Source organism: Gymnogyps californianus, chromosome Z (assembly GCF_018139145.2).
Source record: "Gymnogyps californianus isolate 813 chromosome Z, ASM1813914v2, whole genome shotgun sequence".
In the NCBI taxonomy this organism is placed as follows: Eukaryota; Metazoa; Chordata; class Aves; order Accipitriformes; family Cathartidae; genus Gymnogyps; species Gymnogyps californianus.
This window is the reverse complement of record NC_059500.1, coordinates 11,210,370-11,230,043: the sequence shown is the minus strand read 5'-3', so window position 1 is coordinate 11,230,043 and position 19,674 is coordinate 11,210,370. Positions and strand designations below refer to the sequence as shown.

At 39.0% G+C, this 19,674-nt stretch overlaps 1 protein-coding gene across 1 annotated transcript in view; it reads left to right on the top strand.

Annotated features, from left to right (window-relative positions):
- SVEP1 (sushi, von Willebrand factor type A, EGF and pentraxin domain containing 1) overlaps nucleotides 1–19,674 on the top strand; it is a 129,895-nt gene that overhangs the window by 12,804 nt on the left and 97,417 nt on the right. Inside the window, exons 2-3 of the mRNA XM_050913002.1 lie at nucleotides 7,453–7,708; nucleotides 8,920–9,096. Of these exons, the coding sequence (XP_050768959.1) occupies nucleotides 7,453–7,708; nucleotides 8,920–9,096 (433 nt within the window). The remainder of the gene's footprint in view (nucleotides 1–7,452; nucleotides 7,709–8,919; nucleotides 9,097–19,674) is intronic.

The following is a 19,674-nucleotide window of genomic DNA, read 5'->3' as shown; positions in this document are numbered from 1 at the left end:
AGATACATGCATAGATTGACATGATGTTGATGACCCACCCATTGTTGCATAAATTAATCATGGGAAAATAATTGGTAGAGCTAGTACATTATTTAACTGAAGTGAAAATCATTGTAAAACAAGACTAGACCAGCATGAAATCGCTGTATTTTAAATAACCTTTTTTTTCCGTTTTTTTTAAGTTTCTTTTCAGTTATTATCTTCAACAGCCTATTACTTGTAGCACTATTTAAATATCCAGATTAATCCTATAGATATGTCTTTTCCCTGAATTATGAGTGCAGTTCCTGCTAGGGAAATATTCAAGGAAAGCTTTTATATTAGTTAATTTCTTCTATATAGGCAACAGCTCATTCTCTAGAGCTTGTGTAGCAGTGCAGAAGAAAGTGGTGAAAGGTAACAAAACCTCTAACTGCGGAATATCTTTTAGTTCCTCGCCTGAAAGGGGCAGTGAAACCTAAAGAGGGGATAAGATTTGAGTGGAGCAGTGAAAGTAGCAGTGTTCAGTGACCAAAAGAAAAGGTGGTGAAATCAGACCTTTGCTGTTTTAGAGAGGGGGCAGAGGAGGTATAGCCAGCTCTTTTATGTAAAGGAATAACGACATTTGTATCATGATTGAGGGCAACAGTATTTGTCACTCCCTAGCTTTGCATTACTCTTGTGAGATGACCAACTTCCTTAGGATTGCTCAGGATTCAGTGATAAGATGCCTCAACTCTACCAAAAGCTATGGTTGATCCCAGTACTGGTATTTTTTTCTTTCCAGAATATTTATTTACATAAAAATTCCTGCCAGATTTGGACTTTTTTACCTGCAGGAAGGGTGCAAGCAAAGGAACCCTGAAACAAAGCGTGAGCTTCGCAGAAGGATTTAGCATTCCATTTACCTTTGTGAATGACATGCAGAACCGCTTCTGAAGCCATCCGTGAGAAATTAAGACATACTGTTTTAATATTCTGCTGAATATGTAGGTCAAATCTATGCAGTGTTTTTTGTAATAAAGTATAATTTATTCATTTTAATATAAGTTTAACAGTGATTACGTTGTATTATATGTTGTTATATTAATTCTGTAATATTATAAAATGGGAATTATTTCTTTTATAGTGATAAGTGATCCCCTGGGAAGAAGAATCATCTCGTCGTATTCAGAACTCATCCCATGATGTGTAGGTTTTATGAATTCCTAGGGTGAAAACAAATGCAGTGCAAGTGGTCTACTGGTATAGCAGAGCTGAATGGCTCTTTAATGGACGGCTTTCTGTTTCGCTTCTGAGGTGCAGTGATGGTTCTTCCCAACTTATAACAGATAACATTCCCTTTGTAGCACTTAGGTAGTGTATTCCCTACAAGGTATACAAGGAGCAGTGTAATTTTTGTGATGAATGCTTGGATAATGTTATTTTGAAAGCTAGGTTGCAACTTAAATCTTTTAAGGTAAGCTTCTCCTGGCAAGGATCCTGGGTCTGTCTGATGTTATATGAGGCTTAGTTTGTAAAGTGAGACAGATTAACCCATTTCATTTTGTTTCCCTTTAGACAGATATATTAATAGCCAATTTTGTATGGTCAAAATATTCTTTAAAAGCAAAACACTGAGATCAAATGTTTACGGATTAGATGGAGAACATGTAATTGAGGCAGTAACAAAGAGCCTTTGACGACGTCATTGCTGTGGCTGTCAAATGGCTGAAGAAGTCTTTGGTCTTCGATTCTTGTCATCCCCTGATTTTGTATTACAAACTCAATATTAAAAACACAGAAGTTAGAGGTTTAGCTGTTTTTGTGACGGTACTGATAGGATTTCATTTTGCCTTACAGTAGTGAATTTCTAGAGGAGGATTTTGTACGACAACTTCTTTGTTGCACAAGACTTCATTTTTTAATTCTAAGGACTGTTATTGGCACAAAGAAAGTGGCGAGTCTGCCAGATATTTGTACACACCAAACAGAGACTGAATACAATACAGATGGTAATAACTTTTTGCTAATGTGAAAAGAATGTTTTATTTAAGATCTGGAAGGATTACTGAAACTGACTGATCTATCACTCCTGTGCAAGAAGTGTAGACAAGAAAATAGGTACTAAAACGGTCAAAGACAAGGTGTTGCTAGTGGCCCCATGCATTTCTTTGCAATCATCAAGAGCATTAATTGTTTTGTTTTGTTTGTACTTTTCCCTTATTATTAATTTATAGTAGTGACCAAATGGGCTGTGTTCTCAATTAAACAGGTCATTCAGCACCTTATTTTGAGTTATGGCTGGTGCTCAGTTTCATTTGATGGTAAAATCAGAAGCAGATGTGGATATTCATACCAAAGAAACAGGTTCTCAGGATCCTTTTAACTTCCGAGTACTGTTTAGTGGGCTTTTAAGCTTTATTTATTGAAGAACCTGACAGTTTATGAAAGGACTGCAGAGCCTTGTCATGAAAAAAAGTCATCTTTATGTAGATACAGTCCATTAAGTTGATGGGGACTGGTTAAATACATGAAACAACCTCTGTGTGCTTACAAGTTTAGGGGTTAAGTGAACAGACATTTTAAAATACGTGAAATTTCTGTTGGGAAAAAAATGGCTTTCAAAATGACTTTCTGGAGAGGGAAGGAGAGAGGTGTCTCAGAATAGAGGAATGTGACTCAGGGTTAAAGGAAACAAAAATGATGTGAAATGCCACACAAATACTGGAGAGAAGAGGCAGAGCAATGCAGACTGTCACTTAGATTGTCGGCAGGTCTGGATGGTGGCCTGTCCCTTATGTTACTGTGCTTTCACAGAAAGAAAGAAAACACTAACTGGACCACCAGACATATACAGATGGTTTAAAAATAGACTTATGTATCTTTTTTTTTCCCCCCTCAAATGTTGAATGTTTCTTTCTTTCCTTGTTCTTTTCCTCTGCTGTTATACAGCAGGGATTCTGTGTCTAGAGTTACAGCTGCAAGACATGAGGGCCAAGCTGTTCAGTGGCTTTGTTTTGTTTTGATTTCTAGGGGCAATATGTAGCAATCCTGTCTGTTAATCTGTCTGTTTCTCTACTCAGATCCACTGGTGCCTGAATATTCGAGTCTGGCAGGTAGCAGGAAGACAGCTTCATGCTCTCTTACCTGTTAGCTCAATTTGTGTCTGTGTGTGACAGAACTGCTGCCCCAAAGAGGACATTGCCCTTTCAGAGGACAGAAAAGCTGTTGACTGCTTGCCTTATCTCAGGGTCACGTAGCTAAGGGATATTTGCCCCTCAAAAATCGTCTTCTTGACGCTTCCCACTTGCTCTAACCGATGACCTGCATTTTTTAAGAGGGCTTGGCAAGCTATTGTTCACGGGACCTACAGCCAGGGAACCTTTTCTTGATCGCATGGAAAGACATGGAGGGTTTGTGTACTCTGCACAGCAGTTTCAGAGGGCATTGGTGGCAGTCTAGTTTTGTAAAGCAGAGATCCCTACTAATTTACTAATCAGAATTAAATAGTCCTTGCTGAGATCCGTGTTGTCCTGGCTAGACTACTGGGGCTCAAGCTGGTTTGTTGATTGGCCATGCAGACATGTCTCTGCATTTAGGGAAAATATAGAAGTTTGATTGCCACCTATTATGAGTATCACTTGCTGAAAAACTAGGGCAATGTATAATGCCGTCCACTACCTTCATCTGCGAAGTTTGTGCAGATTTGTGCTACACACAGAGGGAAACAGTGCTGAAAGAATATTACTGAAATTGCAAAACCATGTCCTGCCAAAATTAAGCTTTGTTCCCCCTTCTGTACGTGTTAGGACATAATTGGAAGTTGAAATCATATTCTGCTAGAGCAAGCTGCATGCAGGTGGGATCTTCAGAGAATTGCACTGGCAATCTCCATTATGTCTCTTAACCCTGTGCAAGTTGTGGTTTCTTCCTCAGTTACACAAGTTCCACAACTTGCATATGTTTGGGGCCTGTTTTTCCACCTTTGTTATAAACGTGATTTGCAGATTCAAAGTTCCTTCTGCAAAGCTCAGAGACGCTACGGTTGCAAAAAACAAATAAGTATGGATGGAACATATGTTTTTCCTCATCTTGTTTTTTGAAATAAAAGCCATTTTCACTGAAACAGCTTGAGACAAACATCCTGAGTGGAAAATTTCAGGCTGAATACTTACGAAGTTGGATAGAAGTTTAAGTTGCTTATATTCTGTTTTAAAATAGCACAGTTAATGATAAATATGTTAATTGTAGGTGTTAATCATAAATAGCACTATCCTCTCTGCCTGCAATGCCTCTTGTCTTAGAGCATCCGTTTCAGAACGCATTTTGAAATGAGGCATCTGTATTTTTTTCCTACTATTTGTCTTCTTATTGTCTTTTGCCTTGTCTTTATCTTCCTGATTCTTTTCATTCTAGTTTTCCACTTCATCCTGGTTTTTCACTTCATTCTGGTTTTCCACTTATGACTTAAGCACCATGAGGAACAATAGGTTTGGTTTGTGAAGGGTATTTGTGTCTGCAAGAGAATTTTGTTTCACTCCCTTTGGGTTTTGCATACAAGTAGTAATAAAATCAAGCTCAACAGCAACACATTGCTTGGCAGTCTTTCAGACCACGGTGCCAATGGTCTGTGCTTTGATTTATGGTGTGTGTGCTTGTTTTTGTTTAGTATCTACCTGAAATCAGTGAATTGTCAAATCAAAATCAAATTATCCTGAAATGTGTCCTGGCTTACTGAGAAGGGTTATAAAATCTCTGCAGGTTCTTTGGACTGGCCTAACTTGTAAGCTTTTGACTGAGCTGAAAGCCAGACAATTTTACTTTGTAAGTCTTACTTTAAGATTTTGTAATAAAACTGCTCAACTCAGTTCATCTCCGTTTTTGGAATTTGTGTTTGTTAAGGGTGGCTTAAATACGTTTACTACTCATCATACAATGACATCATTTTTGGAGTATCATTTGAAGGTCTGTCAAACATGGTCTGTTGTATTGATTGTAGCATGATACAATCTATTATTGAAATAAACATGGTAGTAATTTGCATACTACCAAGTTGAAAATATGCATCTAATTCCTTCTATGTAAGTTCACACAGGGAGGAGAAAGTACACCTTCACAATCCCCTGCTGTAGAGCCGCAGACAGCACCTGGCCATCAAGAAGAGATTGGTGGTGGTCCCATATTTAGTCACACTCTGACAGGCTGTGGCTAATTATGAGAGTGGTAACTCCATAGGGTGGTTTCTAGTCCATAGCATGTTGACATCGCGTTTTTGCAGGCACTCTGCCTGTTGTCCAAGAACAAACGTACTCAGAGTAATTAGTACTAGTGCACTGTCAGACTGGAAGGATGAAATGGGCAGGAATCTGTGGGCCATGTCCTCACTCAGGCTACGGAGTATTGTCACAAATGTTCTGTGTGAAGTATTGGAAGGAATGATCCTTAAATCTGTAGATGGCAGTAGGGTGGAAGGGACTATGGGCAGTTTTTGAGGCCATGACGGACAAGCTAAAGTGATCTTGGCAAACTGTTGTAAGGGAGCAAAGCACAATTCAACAGCGACAAATGGGGAATGCTGCACTGGGGTTAAAATAACCAACAATCCAAATGCTTTTTGGGAGGAGACTAACAATAAATCAGAAGCGGGCCTTATAATTTAGTGGATCAAAATATAAGATGACATTAAAATATGTTAGATCATATTTGTTACCTCAGACTTGCAAGAAAAACAAAAATGTATCACCAACAGAAAAGCAGTCGCCATGGTGGGAGATACAGATGGAAGGCTTTTGATCTCTTAGGAGCAAGCAGTTTGCACACAATAAAGAAAACTGAGTGTTCTTTTAGTCACTCATTTCTCTTTCTTCAACTGATTACCTGGTTAAACTTCATCACTATTGTCTCTGACTTGACATTCAATCCTTGAATGCATGATGCCACAGGAAACTCTAATGATTGTTGTCACGCTTTGGGTTTTGTTTTCCATGCATAAAATTACAATTTGAGGACTGCTTATTTTTCCACATTCCAGCTTCCTAGTGCATTTGTGCTGGTCATGAAGATTCAGTAGCTGACTGTAGGAGGCATGCTGAAGGTCCATTTAGGGAAGCAAGTCACCCTGTGCATGGTCACTCTTTTGAAGCTTGTTTAATAGGAGATATACCCAAATTCTTTGTTTTTTATTTATAATTTACTAGCCTGGCAATGAGTAGGAACTTGTTTCTGACTAATCCCATGTTCTCATCTGTTTCCAAAACCTGTTCAACTTCCCTTATGAAGCCTCATCGGTTACAGCTATATTTTTGCATTACACGTCAGGTATCTGAGATGCTTCTTTTTTTAAGACTACTGTTCTTGACAGAATGTCTTCCATCTCACTACCTTTTCCTTCATAGCCATGCACATGTATGTACATGCTCTGTGGCATGTTCTCTGTCTATGTACACACTATTAAATTTCTTGTGGGCTTACTGGGTAAGCCATCTGCCTTACATGGGAAGAGAATGGCACAGCCACTGTTTTGTTTTCCAGAAGTTCAGTAGATTTCACCTTTTAGACAAGGAAATGGTAGAGGGAAGGTGGGAAGGAACGTGTGGAAATAGAAAATTCACAGGCCTGTGGCCAGGTAATCACAGTGGAAACTTTAACCGCTCATACATTCCTCATATAAAAAGTTGATACTGTGTGTGAGAGCTCTTTTCAACATTTGTATCTGTGGTTTTGACTGATTCTTCACCTTCCGTTGGTCTGTTAGTCCCTACAATTTTTCCAATAGATCTGTGGACTTTTTTTAGAAAAAAAAGCCCTAATAAGATACTTCTTGTTCTTAGTTAGCCCTTACAAACTGTGGAGGATTTGTCCATAACTTACATACTGAAAGCCATGATAATGAGAGTGGGTTTGCCACCATTTGCAGCACATTTGCGGCACATTTTCATGGTGGGATTTGGTGAGTTTTCACCTATGTGGATGATCAAGCAAGTTTGGAACCGAATAGCATTCACGTGCTGAATGGAAAAGCAACATGGACCAAACTGGCAGCTGATACGCATCCACATCGCTCCCATGGCAATGAGACAGCTGGCAGCATCTGAACTTTGGTCCCATGGGTCTTGCACTAGATTTTCAACGTTTGTATTACCTATTCAGATTGCAGTCTGAACGAAGTTGCTAAAGCATTGGTCAGGATCATTGCTGACTGACACATGGCTGACTTTATCAGTCAGTGTGAAAAGTGTCTCATTTCAGGTCGTGTCATGATTTCTGTGATTCTGCAGACTGTGACCATCTGAAGTGTGACTCAGTGGTTGGCCTTGTCTAACTACAGGCTGTACTTGCAAATGGTTGATCTTCGTTATAGTGAGTGGTCCTGCAAGGACTTAATCTAACTGTATAATTCAAATAAAAGGAGCCACATCATGCAGGAAGTAGTGTACAGATCAACTGCTGCTAACCCTTTGCTGAGGTGTACAATTTCATTTTCTCTTCCAGCAAATATTACGGCATGCCCGTGGAAATGCCACAAAGGTGATATTTCTCATTACTGATGGATATTCCAATGGGGGAGACCCAAGACCCATTGCAGCATCCTTGCGTGAATTTGGAGTGGAGATCTTCACCTTCGGGATATGGCAGGGGAATATCCGAGAACTGAATGACATGGCATCCCATCCAAAAGAAGATCACTGTTACCTTCTTCACAGTTTTACTGAGTTTGAAGCTCTGGCACGCAGGGCTCTTCATGAAGGTATTGACGTACTAACCTCAGAGGTCTGCAGAGAGCAGAGAGGTCTGAATAGGAGGATGTCCAGTACTGTCTTGTAATTACATTTCATGTAGAGTTGACTCTCCCCGGCCTGCCCCCCCTCTCCTCCCCTTACGTTCTAGCAGAGGTATTCATTCCTCAGGTAAAAGGATAAACTGTTTGTTTGACTAACTCATCATTAACAAAATGTGAGCCAAATGCTTTTCCTTGGTATATACATACTCACCTCCATTCAACTCTTCATTTTGTCCATGAAGAACAGACTATAGTCTTGGCCCAGTGTAACTTTTGCTTGAATAGATAAACCTTGTAGTCAGATACATGGTTGTCCAAAAGAGGGACCTAGTACACACCTTAGAACTAGCCTTAATACCTATTGGTATTTTACACAGCAGCAAAAGCTAGCCTGTTCAGAACTGATTTAGATCTCTGTGTATAAGGGTAAATACGGTTTCTGTTTATGACCTTATACATTCAGTAAAACTGGAAAGAGCAAGGGGTGGCAAGAGAGTTTGAACTGTGGTTTTATCCTTCTTTAATCTACCATATTCTAAAAAAAAAGTTCTTCCTGAAAAACAGAGTAAGTTTAGACTAGCAAGTGAGAACACATGACTAGACCTTCGTTTATAAGCCAGTGCTGCTTGATTGAGGCTTAGAACATGCATCAGACTAGCCATTAGCATTTATTTGCTACATTTAATTTTTAAAAGCATGCTACTTTTACATAAGTAGTGTGCTTTACTGCCATTCTGTTTGTTCCAGGTAAGGTTTAATTTTGTCTATGTGACAGTGCCAAAGGAGAGATTTTTTTTTTAGTATGACCAACAAGTTATACATGCCGTGACCAAATGCTCTCCTGATGCCAAAGATGGCATCCACCAAAGCTGGGAAAAGCTGTCTCAGCAGCTTCTGTTGGGAGTGAGTCTGCATTCTGGCAGTGTTAGACTCAAATGAAGCTGAGTGAGAAAATTTGAGGATCTTTGCACCATGGATTTCAGTGAGCCTTTTTCCAGAATAAGAACACCAATTTTTTTTTGCATTTTGAGTGTAGCAAGGCTCTGCTTAATCCTGCCATCGCTACTGCTTAGAACTGGAACCTAGGGTTTTTAAGAAACATAACACTAATGACATAATGTGAGGCTGTGGGGGGACTTTTGTTTGGATTCTTTGTTAATAAATTGATACTATTTCAGACCTGCCCTCTGGCAGCTATATCCAAGAAGATATATCACATTGTTCATATCTCTGTGAGGCAAATGAAAACTGCTGTGACATCATGGCAAGCTGTAAATGCGGCACTCACACTGGCCAGTTTGAGTGCATCTGTGAAAAAGGATACTATGGGAAAGGACTACAACATGAATGCACAGGTGAGTCTAATGTCTGAGTGCTTGAGTTTCTCTGTATGCCCTGAATACATGACTAATCTAATTGAGAGCAAAAAGGTCTCTTTGGGATTATGGCTATGAACCTGGATCAGGATGCATTTGAGGCTGTTGGAAAACTCTCTCTGGCTGAAGACATAGAATAGCTCTAGCAGTCAAACTCACCTCGTACCTTGTCTCCAGCAATAGCCTGAAGAGATGCTCAAAAAAGAGGTAAGAATAGGGCAAGTGTTCTGACACAGTAAAACTTCCCTAAAATGCAGCTCACCAGTAATTTGTGACTAGAGTTTACTGAGTCTGAGGTAATGTCTTTTTTCACTCAAGTGAAAAAAGTAAGTAAATTTTAGTAAATTTTTAGTAAATTTTTCCTTCACGAATTTTGCTGGACACTTTTTGAACTTTTCTAAACTTTCCTGTTTGGAGAGGGGCTGTATATGTGGATCTTTGCAGCATAAATCCTTGGTGAAACTTACAGTCAATTAAATATTCTGCTGAAGAGGAAGAAGGCATTTGGGTCACTAAACAGCAACTTGTCATCACATTTTGCTAAGATTGTTGTTGTTACTGCTTTTTGGACAAGTCCTTCTACTAGTATGCATTCAAAGTCTACAGTTGAAATAATTTATAGTTCTTTATTGTCAGAGAAGGTATGCGGGTTTTATCCAACTCCATTGATTTTTCTAGGACAAAAGTTTCAAATTTGTCAGAGCATATCTGAACTCTGTTATATTTGTTTTGTCAGCTGGACAAAAGGAGTACTTATAATCAAATATTTCTCAACCAGAAACAAAATACAATATTTATATTGATCTTGTTTGTATTCTCATATTCTTACTTATATTCTGCATATCACAGTTCTCATGAGATATTTCCTCGTGAGATGTGAACTCAGTGCAGTGGATATAATGGATCATGGTTGTATAGCTGTTTATGAGGGCCATGCTGCTTTTTTTAATGTGATTTTCATTACATGTAGAGAGTCTCTTGATGCAGCTTGTAAGAGTTGGTCGTTCTATTCAGAGAATAGACACAGGCAGTTTTGTGACTAGAAGCTAAAGAATTCCTTCAGGGGAAGGTTTAACAGAGACTGTGATGGCTGTATGCCTGCACGAGGAGGATTATAAGGATACACTGAAGGATCCAGACTGTACATAAGCACATGATGGGGGACAGGTGTTGTCTGTCACCAGTGCAAGAAAGGACTGAGATACCTCAGTGTTTGTGTTAGGAAGTTGGTCAGTTGTATTATAATCCCTGCTGATTATCACCTTGTAATTCACTTTGTGCCTCTGGAGCATCTTTCCTTTGTTCTATATTAAGAGAAGTAGGTAAGCAGGAATTCATTGGGTTTTGAGTGCAACATGAGTAGAGGAATGTAGTTAAAGTCAATGTCAGCACTGGCACATTGGATCAGAATCCTGTTTTATGTAAGTGGGTGCAGCTTCCTTGTGTGCTCAATTAACTCTAAACGAAGCCACACTATTCCATTTTGCTTCTTTTCAGTTGTAATTCTGATTTGTTTCAGACAAAATCCGATTTTCATCTTAATTTTTTCTTTTGTGATTCACGTCAATTTCCTCCACCTTGAGTGCCCTAGTAACCTATTGAACAAAATAAATGCAGCATTTCTGCCTCTATCAATAGCTTGTATCATTAAATACTGTTTTGAGCTATTCCTAAAGATAGCAGGCCTATCATTTTAGAGTTACCCTTTCTACATGAAAGGATCTTTTGATGGGGTGAGCATACCTTTCAAGTGCCACCAAAAATGATAAAAGACTGATTTCTTTAAATGAGTACTTTGCAGCTGCAGAGGAAAGTTTCATTTTGACATCATCATCAGGTGCTTCTAAAACAAGTTTTTAAAAGGGGTTGGTGCTAGATACACTGCAAATAAGCTGATGATTGCAGCCATCTGCTGTATATGTGAAGATAATTGAAGATGCTTACATATATTTTAGGGAGAATTTGACCTAAGTGACTCAAGCCTATTCTCTAACGTATGTCGGCTCTGCTCAACTATTGTATTCTTCTTTAAGACAGACAGAAACAAAAGGCAACATGTGTTCTTTAAAGCAGAAACAGCATATTTTGAAATCCTTTATTCTGAAAAGGTTTCCAACCTTTTTTTTTTTAACATTTCCCAGCTAAGCATAGCTGTGGATTTGTAAAGCATAAGGAATCTTAAGAATGCATCTTAACTTTCCTTCACTGTATAATGTGCAGGAGGACTTCTGGCAAGTTTACAGTGACAGGACTTACATTTTAATTGGACTACTTTTAGCTTTTGGTTGGTTAAACTTGCAGATATTCTACTGGCCTATGTTTACTTAATACAGTAAGGCTTTTTTTAAAGAGTTTTCATTAAGACGAGAGATTGTTCTTCTGCAATGTATCTGTTCTTTTTGCTATTTTAGTTATTTTCTGTGGTTATTTTCTGTATGCTCTTGTGCTTATGCATTATACCACCTTACTGTTGTTTATGGTTTTAAATGTGAGGCATCAGAATAACTATGTAAAAATCGTAACAGTTCTTTACTTTCCTAATTACCTGAAAACACTCTCTAGAAAGCTTCCATAAAATAAAATAGGAGCTACATGCTTTGTGCCAAAAAGCAGAAATTGGCTTCAATGTCCCCCTTGTATTCTTTGTAATATAGTTGATGATGTACCACAGAAAGAACAGACTGACTGTTCTGTACTTTAAAAAGCAAACCAAACAAAAGCTTCTTGGCCCACACTAGGAGCCTCACACAGCCAGAGACATCTGTGACAATTGTGACAAAGGAAGGGAGAAAGAAGAAGCACGGAGGCAGTATCATAACCAGTCCCAAATATTGTAGAGTACATAAACACCTCCTCTTCAATAACGCTTCACTTTTTTTTCTCCTTCCTTTCCTTGATTACAAATGTTGAGTTTCAAACGAGAGACAACCAAACAAAAATACAGAGGTCAGCAAAAAAAATCTGTGATTTCCACTAAGACTGTGTCTTGCATTCCACCAATAAAAAGGTGGGCTGTTCAGGTCAACTGTTTGTTCCGTGGAAAAGTAAAACAAATGTCCAGATCTCCATTTGTATCTTCTTCTCTGTCTTAGGAAGTTAGGGAGTATGTCTTTAACACAGCCTTTTCACACTTTTTTTTCAGCAAGACTCCCCAGAGAAAGTTCTTTTCTAAGTGGGCTCTTGGGTTGGATGACCTTTTAGATTCATGATGGTGCAACTGAAGGATGATACCCATCGTGTTCATCTCATCAGTTACCTCTTAAGCAGAACCACAGTTATTGGAGAGGTCAGGAAACTGTTGTCTTAAAACCAGTAGTTTCTTTTATCTAACAAGTGGACCTCATTTTTTGCAGCACAAGGTATCCATGAAGATGATGTGCAGTTCGTGGGGCAGAACCAGTAAATGAAATATTTGTAGTCTATGCTAGTTATTCCTTCTTTTGTTTATTTTTGGTCCACTACTTGGGTATAATTATTGAAGTGTGGAATTTCACCGTATGTATGAGTATTCAATAAGTTGCCTAGGCTTTGATTTAGGAGTATGCAGCATATCTGTTATCATCTGCACAGCCACTAGGGCAACAGTTTTGCCTACAAAACAGCACATGGGCCTGTAAAGAGCCTTTCCAGTGAAACCTGAGATCATGTGAAAACACTGACTTTTTTTTTCAAATTTTAATTCAGAACACATTCACTGAAAAGACTTTAAACTTTGAGGAAATGTAGGTCCAGCAAGGCAGGCGAGATCTGCATTTTGTGGTTTCTTGCATTTTGGACCCAATTTTCAGCTGAGCATTTTTTTCCATGAGATTTTCAGGATTGTTCCTGTTGAGAATGCAAAACAAAACCTGATGTTCATGAGCTGGATAGCTTTCTAGTTAGAAAAAAAAAAAACTGTGTTCGATATATTACTAGCAGTTCCTTTCTTAGTCAGACAGGAAGAACTTTAATTCCAGTGGCGATTCCAATGGCCTAGTCAAAGAAAGCTAAACATCTCTTCTGCCATGCTGTGTCCTTCCTCCCTTCCTTTTGATAGGAGCTTCTACCCCCCCAGGAAGCTGGGTCACCCTTTCTCAGTATTCCTTTTTGGGAGGTGTTTCTTTAGCTACCCTTTAGGAGTTACTGACTTAATGAAGCTTTGCCAACCGTCCTGAACTTGTCATACTGTACGTGGAAATTTTCACTAAGTTGACAAGATCCCTCGAAGCCCCAAGGCATCCGGAGTTAACAACACATATCGTAACATACACTGTACTCTTTAGCGGGTGCCTGTCATGGATCCGGAGGAGAACCACCAGCAGCACTTTGAGATTACACTAGTAATTGACAAGACAGGGAGGGAAAAGAGGGCAAGAAAGGGAGTGTGAAAAAGAGAGTGTACAAAATGTCTCCAGCCACAGTAAAATCTCAGGCTCAGTTTGCCTGTTGAATCTGAACGTTTGAACTAGTTCACAGAACTGCAGATTTTCAAGCTCTTAGAACTTAGTTTCTTGCTGTCTCACAAGGCAGTGCCATTTCATGCTTTCATCTATTGAGTCTGCATCTTAAAACTGGACAGGAGTTTGTTTTGGTTCCTCTTCTCTCCTTTGTTTTTAGTTTCTAAATCAGAAAAATACTCTTCAGTTCTAGCTTAGCTCTCACTAAAAGAGTTTCTCGTGAGACCTGCAGCCATTGAAAACTGGCAAATTGAAAAAGGAGCATCTCCTTGAGGAAAATGTCAAATGACTGCTAGTGTGTTATCTTGTGCGACATAAACCTGCAGATCTTGATGACCAAAAAGAAGAAAGCAAATAAAAATTTTAAATAAGATGAGTTGGAAAAACTTGGATTAAAGCTGGGCGAGGAAGTTGGGATGTACATGCTTAATGAAGCATTAATTAATGCTTACAAAACGTGAGCAGTTTGGAGAGACTTGGACTCATCTACTGTAGAGACAGAAAAGTTTGACTGGAGAGTCCTTGTTCTGTGTACACCACCTGTCAGTCAGTGATTCTCCCCTTTTGCTTAACAGCTCTCTAATCATGACTCCCTTTCTGTAACCCTTTTGGGGGATGAGATACCTTTCGATACTTTACTTTTTTGTTTGTAATTTATTAATTTTAAAAAATGCTTCTGAGTGGAGCCTTCTGTTACAGCCTCTCTTCAGTGGCTTTTTGTCTGTGATAATACACAGAGGTTCTATTGTGAATATACTGTGTTAAAATGACTGGCTGTCACATAAGGAGAAGAGAAAACAAGAAAGCGGGGATCTAAACCAAGAGGAAGGATGCAAAATACCCATGACTAAGCAATGGTGAATTGATGCCTAATTAATACTGGCAAAAACATTCCTTGCTGTCATTCTGTATGTTTTTTCTTTTTCTTATAAATCTTGTTTGACTCGTTATGGGTAACAATTTGAGCATTAACATCGTGATGGTTTAATACAGAAGAAATGTAAATGAGTGTGTTTTTCTAGTGAGGGTATCATAACATCACAATGGGTAAGTACAGGAGAAACGTAAATCGATCTGGTTTTCCACTGAGGGTACTGGAAGACAAGTGGATGAGGAAGGTGGATATAGGAAGTAAGTGCTATAGACAAGGCTATGGAAGTTTAGTAGGTTAATTATCTTTAAAAAAAATCTTTTTAAGACTTAAAAAAATAATGCAAAAACATTCATAATTATTGTTTGCATAAAGACTGCAGAAAATGACTTTTACTGATATTTTGTGTGGAAAATAAATACATCTGGAAGCATGCAGACCTGCTCTTCCAGATTTTTTACACTGAAATCTGCTTTCTCAAAAATTTGTCCCCTGAAGCCCAGTATTTCCTAATCTTCTTTTGGAAATTCAGGTGGAGATTCTCCTGCTTGTTTCTATAGGAAGCAAAGCAAAGGCTGAGTGAAAAAAGGATTTGGATGCTGCAAGATTTTTCAAAATGGAGTACACAATCAGGATAAATTCCTTTGGTTTGGTAATTTAAGAGCATAATGTCAGCAAATTCTTCATGTCAGGAGGGGTCTTTTTTTTGGTAGGAATGACTCTGACAGAGATGAATGTTAGCTTGCATGATACTACGGTAGTTTTGCTTGCATTTTAAGTGGCTTCTGGCACCAAAGTAGTTTGTTTCCTGCCTGTACAACCTGCGTGATGAAGATGGGGCATTTCTGGCAGTGGAAGTTTCTTTTGCTGAGTTTACTTCTTGAAGCCTTATGACCTTGCACCTACAGAGTGATGCCGAAAAGGTTCTTAAGGCACAGTGTGTATGAAGTGATAACAGGTTTTGTAAATTACTGAAGTGTTTCTTATGGTACTGTAAAACCTCTATGATCTGCTTTCCCCGTGTGAAGCCTTTGAAGGGAAACTAGCAAAACAATTTTTTTTTAAGTATACATATTATAAATGTAAGTAGGAAAAAACCTGATGAGGTTGGGATTTTATTTTCTTTCTTTTGGGATCTAAGTATTCACAACCCAGGTGGGGCAGATCATGCAGACTTGCTTGGGGGTTTTCCTTTGTTTTGGTGGAGGATTGTTGTTTTGTTTAAGATTATGTGAACCTCATCATTTCCGAAGTGGAATTCTAATTCAGACTCAGTCCATCAGAAAAACTCTTTAACAAACTCTGGAGTCAGACAGTGAGCTTTCCAAACCATCATAGAAATGTGAAAGTTTTAACATCTAACCAATGGCTTTGCTTGCAAAATTGTAAAAAAGGAGCTTTTCTTGGTCGATTTGGTACAAGTTTTTTTTCACCTAAACAAATGACATGTGCAGCTACTGGTGTTTTTTAACCATATCCATAGTTTTGATAAGCCTGTTGAAGTATTTCCAGTAGCGATAATGAGTTTTGGATCAAATGCTTGCAACTGAGTGACTCATTTTTCTCTCTTCTCCAGGCTTTATGTATATACATCTTCTGTGGCAAAAGTAAAAAGTTTAAGTAACATGGTAGCTAATATGGATAATGATGTTTCATTGGTATAGAGTTTTTCTAACTCTGCACCATGTAGCTTGTTTCCTTTGCATTTAAAATGGAACTGTAGTGGAGAAAGAAAACTGTAAAACTAACCAAAAACCACCAGCAGAAAAGTTTTCTGTGTATACCAGCACCATTTCTAAGGAAATTCTTTACAAATGAAGTTGTAGGGTGAAGGTGAAAACTGAAATTCAATTTTGACGTGTGCAGACCAGAAAAGCAGAGGTGTAATTTTACGTCTGTATGCAGTATTGAAAAACATCTCATCCTTTCCAACCAGATGTCATCTGAGGCTTTAGAAAATAAGTTTCTATGCCAAAACAGACTCTTTCTTTTGTATTAAGTACAGAGCTATTTCTGAAATAAATTTGATGGAAAGTTGGAAAGTGATGCACAAGTTACCCTTTTTTCCTTATCTTGGAAGTGACTTGTCATGGTCACCTCAGAATGTCATGAAAATAAAGCCTCTGGCCAAAGTTCATACATGCAATTAGAGGAGAAAAATCAACCATCTGGAGGGCTTGAGAGGAGCAGGAACCATGCTCTGAATAGAAATAGACATGGCATAGAAATAATCTCCAGCTTTCGGTGCTGATCAGACTTAGGCTCTCCCTGGAGCGCCCAAGCTGTCCTTTGGCCACAGTATAACCATTGCAGGCAGCTGTCACAATGAAGAGGGCTCCAAGTGTAAATACAGCACCAGCGAGGTTTAGCCTTTAGTTAAATGACTGTAAAACCTTTACTGTTAAGCCTGGGCTTTGCCTTGAGTCTCTGGACAGGACAAAAAGCAGGCTGTCTTACCTTCAATGAGATTTTACATGGTTTGAAAACATCCTTTTCCAGCTGTGCAATCCCGGGCAGAGTGGTAGTTTACAAACTTCGTGCTGAACATGTCTTCCTTAACTGCCTGAAACATTCATCAGCCAGTTATCACAGATTTTTAAACAGTTTAGGCTCATACCTAGCATAGGCCTTTGATAAGTCTTTGACTGGTCTCGCAGATTTGAGAATCATTTTCAGGACTGGGACTTGCATCATACCAGGCACTTATTGGAATAATTGTCTGTCCTTTGAATCCCTTAATGAAAAAGTTTTTACTGCAACATTCTTTGGTTACCCCTATGGATTACATGGTGTCATCTTGCCTTCACTGCGTTTTCAAAAACAAATAGCCAGGATGTTTTCATAGACACGAGTGCATGCATATTATTCCTGAACTTGTGCCAGTCTCACAAATTAAAAGCAGACATCTTAGCATTCTGTGAGCCTTTAAGTAGCTTTTGTCTTAAAGAAGGAAAAATTAAAATTCTTCAAAGAGTGCATCAGGGATAAAGTAAGATGGCAGTATACAGCAGAGTGTTAATTATTGAAATGAGGAGAGAGTTTAAGAGACTTAGAGCTTGTTTTGATTAACTATTTTGTCCCTAGAGGCTCTCTAAGGCTCCAAAGCATCACCTTTAAGTACTTAAGTCATTCCCAGGATGTAATCTGTGCTACAATTAACTCGTAAGGTTTAGCCTTGGTGCCTGTGCCTGTGAGGTTGTAAATAGGTATTGGGATTCCTAGCATCATTAAGTCGCTCCAAAGTCTTGTCAAAGCTGATTCATCTAACCAGACTGGAGCATAGCGCTCTTAATGTGACAAAATCAGGCAGTCATTGTCTCTGCATTTGGAGTTTGATCGATTGTACATGGTGTATTTGTCACTTGGTCAAACAAATTTGACTCTTACTCTCTGAATCAGTTTCCAATTGAACACGGAGTGTAGGAATATTTTCATTTTATTTTTAAATCCTTGTCTTGACTTATGCTGTGATATTCACTCTACCCAGGCCAGTGAATGTTGCAAAGTGTGTTCTCTGTAAGAATGAGTACTATTCCTTTCAACATTTTAAACAAAATTGTCTACTTCTCATCCAATATGAAGCAAGTATTTTATATAAAATGCAGTTTGCATCATTTTGCAAGTGTTCAGAGGTGGTCATCTGTTAATTGCCCTGGGAGGCAAGTTTGCTGAGAGGGAGAAGAGTATGTAGAAGCAGAGGTGCACAAAGCTCATCAGGTCATAACCCACAGCTAAGTCAGTCATTTGTTTGCAGATTTTGACCTAAATGAAGTCTTTCAAGGGATATTTACCCAAAAGGCAATATAGATGTTCCTTCCACTACCGCCGGTCCATTTGGCTGCCACCATCATAAGAGAGTAAAGATAGTAGTGAGAAGGAATGAGACGGCTTTTCTGTTGCCTCTCTGGTTCAGTCCTGTCCAACTGACTTCTCTGTGCTCTCTGTGGAAAATTGTCTGGCAGGTTCCTCAGATCATTTCAAAATGAATTCCAGGGAAGAAGCCCTCTCTGTCTGTCCTCTGCAGCTATGCTCCTCGCTTCCTCCCGCTGTGCACATTCTCTGTTTCTTCAGCTACAGGGGTCCAGAAGTACTTCAGACTCTGGTACCACTCCAGCAAAGGCAGCGGGCAGCAAGAAGAGTGTGCTGGAAAAAACACCATGATGAAAAGGGGGCAAAAGCCCACTCAACTTGGAGAATAATTAGGGCAGATAAGTTGCAGACATTTTGTGATAAGCTTAATCTATCTGCCAGGTACTCAACAGCCAGAATGGATGGGAGCAGTTTGGTCTGCTGTCTTGTAAGCAGCCTTGGTTTTTTCTGTCACTCTAAAATTTACTGCAGATGTCCCAGCCTTCTCACCCAGATACAGTGCTGACTGCATGGTGGAGTGTGACCAGGTCCCTTGGGAATGAGAAAGCAGCAACACAGATCAGTTTCATCAAACAGGAAATTGGTTTCTCCTGTTTTTGTTGGTGTTTTGATGAAAACAGAAATCAGGACTCTGCACAGAAATGGGAACCTCTTCAGGCCAAAACCCTGGGGTTTAATTTGTTACCATGCAAAACAAAGCCAGACCAGCAACTCACACGTCCAATGCAGATGTTTTAGTAGGGCTGACAGCTGAAGGTAGTTTGAGGAGTTGAATTTTTTCTCCCTAGTCTGAAATTTATTAAGTATGAAGTGTTTTCCTCCACAAGAATGGGGAGAATGAATGGACCTTTGCGGAGGGGTGGGGAGTAGAGAAAGATTAATTTTACAGAAGTGTGTATAATATAGTTAATCATATAGTCTAATTGTAGTCATGTTGTTTAGTTATAGTTTGGACCTGACAGATTTGAAACAAAACCCAATACAATTAAGCCCTAAGTTGCAGTTTTTCATTAGTGTAAAACATAGAGGAATGGCAAAATCTCCATCTGTGTAGGCGTGCGCAGCTGTACTGATTTTACGCAGAGCTGTACCCTATTGTAACAACCTAAAATCTGGCTCCTTCTCCTGGCCATGAGGCAAATCTGCTGGGTTTTTTTCCATGAGAGCAAAAGAAACATTCTAAGGATAGCTAAAAAAATAAGTCGATTTTTGGCCCAAAAAGTTTAAACAAAGGGTGTTCCCTTGTAAATGCCATAGTAAATACCCATGCAAAGTTTCTGTCTCCTTGTGGTGTGTAGTTTGTTTCTCAAACAAGAATGCCAGAAGATGAACTACAAGAACTTTCCTACATTGTGGTTGCTAATGCTGCATGGTTTTTTT